The following is a 12,840-nucleotide window of genomic DNA, read 5'->3' on the forward strand; positions in this document are numbered from 1 at the left end:
AGACAGATTTTCAGAGGCTGCATGTGACTGTGCTCCCTCTCCCACTAAAGCACGTCCACTGCACAGGTTTCTGTGTACTCTACACAGTAGGTAGGTAGCAGGTCCTTGGGAGTCTCTGCAAGTTGATAACTGGCCTTAAGGGCATAGGCAGGATAATGTGTATGCCTTTCTGAAACAGCAGTGAATATGTCCCTCAGGACCACCTACTTTAATCTCTGGAAGTTTGGAAAACACTAGCAATGACAATCATGAAGTAGGTGGGACCTCAGACCATGCCATTGTTACACTTACTTGTGGAGTTATCATAGAAGTTAATAAAATCATCTTCAGTGCTGTTGCCTCCGAACAGTGCTTTGTAATTGTTATCCTCATACCAGTTGAGGGATTTAATTTTGAGCCCTCCACCTTCAGGATGGCCACACACGATGCGTGACACAGCCTGATAGATCTGTGTAGAGGAGTTTGAGGCATTCACATTGGTCAGGAACATCACCTCTTGCCTCATGTCACTCCAGCTCTTCATGCTCAGCAGCTGGAGGGGAAGGGCAGAGAAAAGAATGGAAGCAAGTATGGAACTGGATTAGTAAAAGAGTTCTTCCCATGCGCCTTCAAACCACAGAACAGATTTTTCAACAGATGAGAATCCCCTTGAACACAACATCAAGGGTGAGAACCAGAGAAAACATTTCCCCACCACCACAATGGAAGACTGCAGAGGGAAGTCTCTTCAGTGCAAGTATTTGGAATGTATCCTTGCCAAGTTCTTTACTCTTGAGTTTTCTACTCCAGTGGCGCTTCCTGGCCTCCCTGCCTTCTAACACGGGAGCTGCTTGTCCCCCTGGTTGCACAATGGCTTACATTCCAGAGGAGTACCCTCACAAGGACAGGTGGGGTGGGGTACATCGAGTCAGAATAGGAACTAAAGGAACACCACCAAGTGACTGCAGCTCATGGGTCACAAACTGGCTGAGCCACAGGCCAGCCACTGTCACCTGGCACAATTCCATCAAACCTCCACTGATTTACAGCAGGCAGCCAGTTTGACCTCCCAGATTGGCATCACTTATTCCTGCCCCAGAAACTCCTTGCCCCATTGTCAACAGCATTCCCAGAATATCCTTTAAAACAAGCCCAGCTGCAGCCAGGAGCCTGAATCACAGCATAAGCTTTGCACAGCAAGGAGCCTTCTGCTGGCCAGCTGATCTGACATCAGCCCTGAGGTGACAACATTCAACCAGCCAGGACAACTAGTACCTCCACACTCATTTGAGTGGCATAAGCCAGACAATATGCCTGCAATGAGCAAAAACACCCTGGCCTCAGCCTGAGACACTCACTGCAGTCATGCTGCCATACTTGGGCATGGCCAAGCTCACCACCACAGGAAAAGCAACCCACCTGCATGAGCACTAGTTTCATGCTACACTGGAGTGCAGTGCTTTCAGACCCCCCTATCTTGAGAGGTCAGAACATCATCTGTTTGATGATGACAGTAAGTGGATGTTAAGTAGAAAAAAGGCAAGAATCCAGGATACTTCCTCTAATAAATAACCTTCCAGCTTCCATTTATTTTCAGCTCAGGGAACTTCTATTTCCTAACTCTCAATGACTTTCTTCCATGGTAAACTCCTAGACTTTAAAACATCCACAAGTATTTAACATCCAATATCACAGGAAACAACATCTCTCTCCTTCTCTGGCTTTGGTTAGCTCCATTTAGTGTCATGTGGTTTTGTTTTTTGTTTTTACTGCAAGAGACAGTGAGCATTCAATCCCTATCTCTTTTTCATGTGCCACTCAACTCTGTAGGTCTTTGTCACATCCCCAACTCATCTCTTTTGCAAGCTGAACAGTCTCAGCCTGTTCCCTTGTTCCTTTTGTGAAAGCCATTATACTTCTAAATGTCCTAACTGGTCTTCTCTGAACTTTTTTCCAGTTATGCTATCCCTTTTCAGAGAACAAGAATCTAGATCTGTGTCCTGTATCAAAGGGTTTTGTATAGTATCATGGTAAAATGCTACAGGTAGTTCTTTAGCCCTTTTTAAGTATTTTCTAGAATTTTATCTGGTTTCTTGACTCCCACTGAAGTATCAGATGGCATTAACTTGGATGTTCTTACTGTGATCTCCAGAAAGGCAGTTGCACTTAACAGGGTTAGCAATGCTGCTGAGACACATCTTTATAACTGTTCATCAACTGCATCTCAGAAAGAACTTCAAATGCTGTGCTCCAACTACCCTATCTCAGAGACAATAAGAGAGTCAAAGACCATCTGCCACTTTTGCTCACAGTGCATTGGTCTATCACCTTTGTTTAAATAAATGCAGATAATCAAAGTCTAAGGCAGCTGGTAAATCAGCCAGCAACAATGCTGAAAGCAGCAGTGTGCTGGAACAACCAATCGAAGTTCACCCAAGGAAAACACACTCAAGACTCTTTGGCCTTACAGTGGGAGGTAAACTTGACCCTTTGTATGACCCATTTGTGCATGTTTTAAAAGTGTCAACATCTGGAGAAAAATTCTTGATGCTAAACAACAGCTACTACGTGTCACCTATACAAGGAGCCTCTATTTTCAGACGCCTAAGAGCACATGACACACTGATATAATGGAAGACAGCTGTGAGAACAGCAAAAGTCTGAGTACAAATGTCCAGATTGACTGATTCAAGTGTACTTTCATTTCCTTGGTACTCACTGGTGCCTTTGCCTGCAGCCTGGTGCCAATCAATACGGCTCCAGGTTCAGGGTGACCTATAAGACACCAGCATCATGGAACATGAATGAAAACTGTCACACAGCCAGTTTTGTTTGTTACATGCAGATGTTTGGATTTGATGATTCCTCACCCAAAAGGCCAAGGCTGCATATCACGTGTGACAATTTGAGTGTGCAGTTCAAAGGGATGCCTCAGGGAGTTTTTGGTATCTTAGCTAAAATAGCTCATTTTTGCTCAGCAAAAAGGCAGCTGCTTCAGCTAAAGTACCATAAACTCCCTAACATGATAAGCAAAGGTACTTAAATACATGACATATGGAGTACTAACCATCTTAAAGAGGTATTGCATTTGCAAACACTTTTCTACAAATTATTTTGAAACAGCTTGAGCAAGGAACTTTGTTTCATCTTTGGCACCAGCATCTTCGCAATTTACATGCAGAGCTGATTTTTTTTACAGCTCTGGAAGCAAATAAGTCAAATGTGAAGGGTTACTAAGCTATTTCTTCTTCCAGACATCAGACTTGGCTCCCTAAGTGTATCTAAATAGTTGTCCTTGTTCTTGGTGCTTAATCTGCCCTCCTAGAAGTTGATTTAAAGAGTCCAAGGACACAGATCCAATCAATCCCCATACTCTGAGACAAATATTTTGTTCAGACCATTTTCTAATTAAAATTCCCTGCTAGAAAGGCTCCTACACATGGCACAAACAATAGTTCTCTCCGCCCCCTCAAGCTGCTGCCCTTTGAAACAAGGGAGCAAGTCCCTCCTTTTCACATAGAAATCCGCCTGACAGACAATAAGAAGTAACTTTCGGTCAAGCCATCTGGAGCAGCTCATGCTGTACACAGAGCAAAATGCTGCCTTTGTTTGCACAGCAGGGCAGAATAAAAGGTAGTCATGCCCAAAACAGCTGCCAAGCAAAAGGCACGTTACCCTGGGACGTTTTCGGCCACATCAGCAAACTGAGTATCACGTGGTTTCCATTATTTTTATCCCAGACAAGAAGAAAAGCCAAGCTTAAATGACGTAACAGGAAACAGCTGTACTCAAACTCCGAAGGGCAGCCTCCCTGCTAGCAGCAAAAGCTCTTCCACGGTCCTGACTGAAGCTGGTCCTGGAATCGTTTTAATTTCAGTGTGAAGGGAGCTGCTCAGCAGGCTGCAGGACGCGGGGAGGGGTGCGTGCCAGGAATTGTTGGCTGGCAGGCGCAGGCTCCCAGCAGCTGCCCCTCCGTGGGAGTGAGGCGCAGGCTAACCTGGAGTGACCCGTTCTTGTGCATGCTCCCAGGGGTTACTGCCGTTCACGGCGCTGAGCTCTCTAGCTCTGATGCAAAGACGGAAGACTAGCAAAGGGAGGAGGAGGCGGAGGCATTGTTTAGCTTAGATGGAGGTGGCGGCACTGTTTAGCTTAGATGGTTGTGATTTCTGCTCCAGGGAGAGAATGTTTTTGACTAATAGCAGCACTTCAAAGAGCCAGACAAAAGAACTAGGATAAGTTTCTGGCTCAACACCCACCCCCTACCCCCCCAGATTTGGACTTCTGATTCAAACTTAGGTACAGAGGACTTTTTTTCTTAATCCAGAATTTCACCGGCAAAAACAAATACTTGCAAGTCTCTAGAATGTCAATTTGACTGTGCAAATCGCCAGGTTTTTTTAATGTTGTGATGTCATTGTGCTGAGTGCCCCACAAGACTGGAAAACAATCTCTGGCCTAAAAAGCAAGATACATAAAGAAGAAACCATTGCAAACTGCTATTAATTTAAATTATAACAGCCACAGCACCTTTTCCACATGCCATACTCTCACTGCACACAAAACCCAGTAGATACAACCAATTAATAATCCTGATGTGGACAGGCAACTGGATGGGAAAAAATAGAAAGGAAAGCCTCAAAATGTAGTCTGTCAGGCACTACCTGGCAGCAGATGTACTGCAAGCCCAACCGCTGTGCCAATGCTGAGAAGACAAAACACTACCAAAAATGTCCTAATTCCTGTTATGGCATTTGTAACTTGAAGTGCCAAGAGGTTGCGAAGTGCATGCTGCCTGCACACAGGGAAAACAGCTGTAGGATGGGGAAAAGTTTCAAAACAAGCCAGGGATTTGACTGTAAGTTGCTTCTTGTACTCGATCACAGACTAAGATAGCAACCATGTGTTCTCCTGACACAAAGGCTTGTCTTACCTCTTTAACAAGCTTCCCAAAGCTCGCTCTCAAAGTTTCCACAGTTTCTGACAGATCCCACAAGGAGGAATTGAAAGAAAGTTGTCTCTGCAGGAAGAGAGAAAAGGAAACAAGAAGTTACTGTAAAGCACAAATAAAGAAATTAAACTCTTGTAAACATTCTTGCATCGAGCAGTTAGGACTGTTTACATTGGTGGGGAAGATGGAGCTGGCTTTCTGTGTAATGTTGAACTTAAAATACCATGGGCTTCTGCACCCTGCAATGTGATAGGATTGCCCCTTTCTCTTCTCACAGGCTAGGTACACAGATACCATAATCTGTATACCAAACCAAACCATACCAACAAAATGTTAAATGCATGCACATACATTTACACTGCAAAGAATGACTTGCATTCCAGGTCACAAAACAAGCACAGTCTACAGGACAGCATGAGAAATCCTCCAAGCCAGTGCTAAGGGGATGGAAAGTCAGTACAGGAGAGGAAAAGACAATTTGGTGGGCACAAGTCTTCAGTAAGACTACACAGACACAAAGATACTCAGATACAAAGGACCCCTACTGCAGTGCACATTATCACTAAAGTCCTCCCATCAGGCCTTGACGTTCTTTGTCCAAATCAAGGGTGTATTTTAAAACGGCTTCCAGGAAATAGCTGGCATTCACTGTCACCAAAGAGCAAGGCTGACAGGCTTCCAGAATTGGAAAGCATAGCTTTCAGGAAACTACTCGCTCTAGCAGGAAGTCACACTGAAAACAACTCCTTGGTTCCAATTGCTCTACATGTAACTGGTGGCCTGGAGCTTGGTTTTTGGGGCTATTTCCTTTTTATTCACATATCTGGATTATCTTGCATGGAAAACATTTGGGCACAATCCTTGTTTCAAGGGAATGATGATTAAAATAAACTCCTAATTTTTGTATTAGTAGCTCCACGTTGCAGCATTTGAAAGCATACTAAAGCTACAGCACTGCAACACACAGATGAACAGTCAAGGCCCTTGATTTTAGCACATATCTTTTGAGCTGAATCTCTTCCTTTTCACATCTTTCCTGGGGCAGTTTCTGGAAATAAAGCCTGGAGGTTTTCACTTGTTCTGCTTGATCTGCTGGAGACGAGTAAGACCTGGTCAGTGCCAGCTATTGTAAATGAGCACTCTTCTGGTGATCTGCTGGGATGTTTAAAACTCATTTTTTGACTGCACAGTTACTTTTTGCTCCAAAGCCAGTTTCAAATTCAGGGAGGATTTTCTAACCTCTATGGATCTGTACTAAATGCAGTCCTTAAAGTTTGGATAAATAAAAACATATCATATAGGAGAAAAGCACTTAAATATCCCACAGGCTTAGAGCTTCAAGACATATTTCAAGAAATTTAGCCAGAAAATACCAAAGCTACTTATCTGCTCTACCACTACAACTTTAGCAGTAAGATGAGGTAGAAAGTTCCAGGTTCATGCATAACAAGAGATATGTTTGTTAAGCTCCATAAACCTCATCAATCACAGATTTGGGTTCACTGCATTCAGAGGTGATTCAGGGGCACGGAAGATGAGGAAAAGTTTTCTGAAGATACTAATTGGTTCAGAACAGTGAAAAGTCAAAATCCAATTGCAAAGGATTAGTGAACATCCTCCTACTGACACACTGTTACAAAGTGCCATAAAAAATTCAGCACTACAAGGTAAAGTACATAGGGAAAAGACAGTTCTACCTTAAGATACTCCTTGTATGGCCTTGAATTAGCTAATGCCACTCAAAAAGAGAGATCTTAGAAATACAGTGATAAAACAGACCAACATCAACATAATTCCACAATGCAATCCTGATTCTCAAGTCCTATGTGCAATTTTATCCTTTCACACCACAGCACCCTGACTTTTCTTTCCTAACAAATTCATATCACTTCAAGATCATTTCTCACCAGAACTTGCAATATGGAGGAAATTTTACTCTCTCTACCCCTCAAAACCCACTTAGGAAGCCTCTCCTAAGTCATGACCAGAGACAATAACAAAAGATCAGTCACAAGGGCCAGTCTTCTTTGAACAGATGAACATGTCATTAATTTCCCTGTAATATACATCTTTGTAGTGACTCACTAAGTAGTTAATTATATTAATAAGAAACCTCTAGGTAGATCCAGGAAGACTGCTCCTCCTGTGGGACTGTCTTTAGCAGGTATCCACACTACATCTAGGAGCTGGGGAGGGCATGACTCATTTACTGGAAATGTGCTGCAAAAACATCACCTGTCTGTTCTAGGCACACTGTGGAAAGACAAATATCTAGCAGGTTTTGAACACAACCTGCCCTCTACAATTACTATGGTAGTAGCTAACAAGTCACTAAATTTGTCTTTTGGGGCAGCCAACATCATAGTACTCTTGCAGTACTGAGCGCACTGAGGGGGACTCTGTGTGCTTGTATGGGCATGCTACAAGATTTACTCTAGTGACAAATACTTAAGATGGCTACAGTTGAAGAAAAAGCCTTGAAAAGATTCACATGAGACTTATGGGGGACAGACAAATCTGATTTAACATACATGAGAATGCATGGGTTTGAAGAGTTGGGAAGTCAAAACATTCAGCCAAAATTCAGCCTGCATCATACAGCTGACTGTTTCTCCTTAATGAAGATGACTCTGCCACATTTGCTTTGAAATAGTTATTACAACTTTATACTGATCTTACCAGAAACTTTCCACTGGCCTCTGCAGAAAAATCACATGCTTTAAGTTTCTGCTCTTGTTTCCTGAAAGTGGAAGTCTCAAACCTCTGCTGCTTAAAAGGATGATATCATTGTGCTTAAATGAAAAAGCTCTCAAAAGACCAAAGAAAGCTACTAATTCAGTTGCAGCACATATTTACATTAGGAGACCTTTTCTAAAAACCATTTTGCAACTGCAATGCATTTATTGTCTAATACTTAGTTCATGCTGACCATTTGACAAAATACCACCCATATTACGGAGGGAGAAAGAAACAATTGGATTTTCATGTGCTCACCCACAGTCTTTCAAGGACCACTAGTGGACAAGCCACAGCATATTTATGGCTTATGACAGATCCATACCACTGGAAGTGAGTAAGGCAAAGTCCTTATTACACAGTGCTGTCTAAGAGATGAAATCCCACAGGAACAATGTGAATTATCATTTAACCTTTCCCTGCCAAATCACATTCAAAACTGGGGAGATTTGCAGAGGGCTATACAAACGGGTACTTCTATGATATAAGACAGTCAGAAATGTCCCACTGGACTGTGTGCCAATGGCTGGGAGCTTACTGCCATTGCTCTTGTTAGCCTTCCCCAAACTGTGTAGTTCCTCTATGGGACAAGTGCTGGCCTACCACAAGGAGAAAGCCAGGAAGGAAATTTGCGTGCATGCAGTCATATGTAATATGCAGTCATATCTCAAACCAGCTTCTCCTGCCAGTCTCACTCAGCCAGTGCAAGGCAAGCCTCAAAAAGAGATCCTTATGTGTCCATAAGGAGCTTGTACAACATGTCCTATAGTATTGTTGGTCAAAAGGCTTCAGAGAATGGATGACGATTAAGACAAGGGCCATGGAATAGGGAATTTGACTTTTTGAAACACTTCTTCCATCCAGAGGAGTGAACACTCAGAGAAGAAGGAAAGTTGATCCTCCACCTTGATGCCCCATGATCACACTCAGATTTTTGGCTGGGTTTTGATCTGAACAGCCTGCCTCAAGCAGGTTCTTATCTGAAAAAGAGTAAGGACACTAACCTCCCTGCCATACCTCCATGAGCTTGGCTCTGTTTTTGCATCCTACAGAACAGGCTAAATTCAAGTAATACAAAAGATCAGCAATAGAGCTAGCATCCTAGTGTGAAAGCTTAGCTAGACGTTCTTGTTTTAACTGCATCACTGCCCTTTGGGCAGCACTCAGGATGTTCTGGATAGAACTGAGGAGCAGGTATGTAAAACATCTATGCTTTGCTTTTCTTTTTATAAAAACAGTGCTGTGACATTTAGAGGTCATGCATTTCCTCATGTATGCACTTTAATTTATTTTTTAAAACCTCGATCTGTCCATAATTTGCTAGTAATTACGGCATTTTTGAGAGCTACTCAGAACACTTAACATTTCCCAGAGGCTACAAATGCACACACATTTTAAGCCAGCAGAACTGAGTGTTATCATGAGGGTCTCAGCCCACAGACTCACTCCCTGATCATAGGGCTCTCAATCCTGCACTCTCCCCTTCATGTTTTAGCATAAATATTTGTGAAAACATACAATCAGGTCAATAACTTTTAATCAGGATCAATTCCATGATGACATTTACTGCATCATCTTGCAGAGGGAATAATAAAAAGGAATGCAGGCAGAAAAAAAAAACAAGAAAAAAGTCAGGCTAAGTCATAGGCATTAAGACATTTCAAGAAACAATAGCCACTTAACTTCCCAGATACCAGATTACAATTCAAGCCCTTGGTGTTGAATTTACAGAGCTCTTGCCCACAGTTGCAAGCCCATGTATTAACCTTCTTGTACTAAGAAGCTGCTTCTTCATAATCATAAAATAGTGCAACCAGTGAAGCCCATGTCCAATGACACAAGCTAAAAGTCTCCAAATTGCTGTTGCACCTGCATTTGACTTGGCCCTTACTTTGCTTACTGAAATGCCTTGCTGTGAAGTACATCAAAGGGATTCAGAAAAAAAATTAGTATACTGACAAATTGCTGGCATTGGTTTACAGACTCTGTAGTAGATACAGAGCATGCTATCTTCGGGTACATGTCCAAGATTTGACACACAATGCCTTCAATAAGCTGTGTCAAAAGCCTCCTTTGTTCATGAGCAGAAAGTTCCCTCTTTGCTCAAGGATGTTACTGCAGGTCAGGGCAGTTTTTAGCCTCTAAAGACACTAAGTTTCAAATGTGTTTTTTGTGATCCTACAGTTAATTAATCATTTTGTCAGGCCACATTGAAGCCAGTTAGTTTTTGTTTCACTCACTGATGCATTACAGCATCTTAACTACCGGGTACACTGTGACACATTTCTGAGGAAAACTGTGGACCTTTAGCAGACAACAATACACAGCAGGTTTAGAACTGCTGGGTTCTGGACTCCAGCTTTTTTCCTCTTGAAGACAAGATCATGAGCCAGCTTCTCAGAAGCCCCCCAAAACTGCACGTAATGTCTTAAATCTATACTGCTGTTGCCAAGGGGCACAAAGTGGCTTGTGTTTCCTTTCACCAACAAACAATATAGACCTAAGAACACAGACACTCAGCAGCTGCTTCTGTCAGCTAAGCTGCAGAAGCCTCCATAAATAAGAAAAGCAAGTCTGAGTCTCCACTGGGCCTAGAAAACCAATTCCAAGTGGTGCAATAGTGTTTCTGAATGGTTAAAAATAGCTATTTTCAACCCCCTCAGACTCCAAAATTCTAGCATCTTTGAATGGTTTAAAATAAAATATGCATATATGTGCATATACACATACAACTGAAGACAAGAAACAAGTTATAGCGAGTCCTCTCCAAACAACCCATCTCTGTTAAAATTTTAGTGCTGTTACCCCATCTCTTATTGCTTATGGTCTGTCTTTGCTCTTCCAGCAGCAAAGACAAAGTGCAGATGGAGGACACGTGCAAAACAGAAATGGAGCTGTGGAGAGAAGATGTCACTGACCACTACATAATGTGCAAAAGAGTAATATGATTCCAGGACTTGATAATAACTCTCTTTGACTGGGGACAAAGCCAAGCAACAAGTACATGACTGTGAATACTGAAAAGCTCATCAAATCTGAAAACTCACACAGTAGACAATAGAATATTTGTTTTAGTGGGTAACAGAGTTGGTTCTGTGGTCCTTTTTTCACTCTACTGTCATTTTCAGCATTGAATTCCTCAAACTTCCATATTTTAACAGATATTGCAGATCTGTAGCAAAACATCATTGGATTTTCCGAGATCCAAGTCTGGTCAGGCCTCCAGTCACCCTGAAAATAATGTATTTTCTTGAAGTTCAATGAATTCCTTCCCCCGTAGCCATTGCATTAGTTAATTTTTGAAATGGGACTTTAAAACTTGATTCTGCTTCATATGATTTAAATCCGCTTAAATGTTGTGGCCTGCCAGTGGCTAGAAACTTCTGTACTCAGTGGTCCCATGCTAAGAGCAGAGGGCTGTAGTTTTAGTGCTCAGCAAAAGCCAGGCTTATATTTGGGCTCATTCCAGCCAAGATACAACATTTGACTAAAACACAGAGACAACCAAGAGCCTGTTTGTTACTATGCAGCATAAAGACTTCCCTCTTGACAAACTGAACTGCAGACCACACACACTTATGCTGTGCAAGTAGCAGACTGAACAGGAAGGGTAAGAATGGTGGAAAGAAGCATGTTGTTCATGCCCCCATGACAAAGACCAACCATCTTTCTCCTTTCTAACTGCCTCTGAGCAGCTCTGGAAATGCAGGGATGAGCTCCGAGACTGAAAGACATGGAAAACATCACTGTGTCAATGACAGACTCTCACTGGTGGTGCGACCAGCGAACTCACCTGAAGAGGCTTCAAAGGATTCAGGTTAGCACGTAAGGCTTGCTCAGTTGCATGGAGTTTTTCCTTTGACAAGGTGCAAATGAAGGGTTCAGAGTCCATGGCTGCCGTGCGATTTTGGATCATTAGAAATTCAGATGACCTTGAGCCATTGCAGAGATCTTGCAGTCGCATTCGATAACCAGACACAATGACCTATGAAAGTGGGAAAAACATGTAAGCCTGCCTTCATCTAATTCTTCAACAAAAAAAATTGGTTATTGCACAGACAAAGCAAGCTATTCATAACATTTCCAGATAGAGGTGAGGGGGCATTCTTCTCTACAGGTTGAGCAGCCCTGATTCATATGCAACCCAGTTCCAAGAAAAACCCTTCCCTGCTTGGGAAGGGTTCTTCTCTCCAGAACATGGGAGAGAAGTCCTGGGGGAGGCAGGTTGCTCTTCACTCTCCCACAGATATGCACAAAGCAGCCATGATCCTATCCTCCACAGCAGCCATTTCCTCCAACCAAGGGTACATGCATTGCCTAATGCCCAGTCTTCTGGGAAATGAGCCACAGAGTAAAAAACAAGGCTTGTGACCAGACATAAGTCTGGCAAATCTATGTGAAGGGCAAAACCCCTATGTCCCAAACTACGTATCTGCCAGCCACATTTTCTATGCAGTAATGATTCAGAATCATCTCCCTTAACTCTGAAATATCTACTCACTAACTGCTGAGACAAACATTTTGCAGTGTTTTTGAGCAGATAATGTATCAGCAAAAAAAGTTATCTTACTGGCTGCAACACATGAGATAAGATCCCAGAGTCTTCCTTCACAGGCATATTTTTCTTAAGGTAATGGTTTCCTTAACAATAATGCTTCCTAATCCACATGCAATCACATTATTAACAAAATTGATAAAATCCCTCCGAGTTATTACCAGACTGTTTCAGACCTGATAAACAAATTCTTTTGGTTAAGGTCAGTTACCAATTTCATGTTTGCTGAACAACAAAGTCCAGTCCAAAAAGCTGTGTATTTCTCAAAGGTGACAAACAAGGAAAAATCCAGAATCTACTGTTGGAAAGTAACTTTTGTTTGCCTTGGGGCTAGACAGATAGAACCATTTTACTGTAAATGCACAGGTAACAAAGCCATAGACTTAATTTCTTCTGTCATTTCATAAGACCCGGTGTGCATTGCCCAACTTACAACAACAACTAAAGAGTACCTATCTACATTCCAGAAGAGTTAGTAGCTCCTGAACCAGGCTGGTAAATCTGAAATTTTTTGTCTGTCAAAACCAAAGTGGTATGCACAATCTGGGGAAAAAAAGTGCATTACATTCAGTAAATAAGGAAAAGCAACTGACAGAAAAGAGAAGGGATTTTTAATGTAATA

The 12,840-nt window shown here is 42.3% G+C and overlaps 1 protein-coding gene across 2 annotated transcripts in view; it reads right to left on the reverse strand.

Annotated features, from left to right (window-relative positions):
• ABCA1 (ATP binding cassette subfamily A member 1) overlaps positions 1-12,840 on the reverse strand; it is a 92,052-nt gene that overhangs the window by 31,006 nt on the left and 48,206 nt on the right. For both annotated transcript variants that reach the window (XM_021534836.2, XM_021534834.2), the window contains exons 7-9: positions 11,457-11,648; positions 4,910-4,996; positions 292-532 (exon numbers count right to left, since the gene is read on the reverse strand). In XM_021534836.2, coding sequence (XP_021390511.2) covers positions 292-532; positions 4,910-4,996; positions 11,457-11,648 — 520 coding nt within the window. The remainder of the gene's footprint in view (positions 1-291; positions 533-4,909; positions 4,997-11,456; positions 11,649-12,840) is intronic.

Source organism: Lonchura striata, chromosome Z (genome assembly GCF_046129695.1).
Source record: "Lonchura striata isolate bLonStr1 chromosome Z, bLonStr1.mat, whole genome shotgun sequence".
Taxonomy (NCBI): domain Eukaryota; kingdom Metazoa; phylum Chordata; class Aves; order Passeriformes; family Estrildidae; genus Lonchura; species Lonchura striata.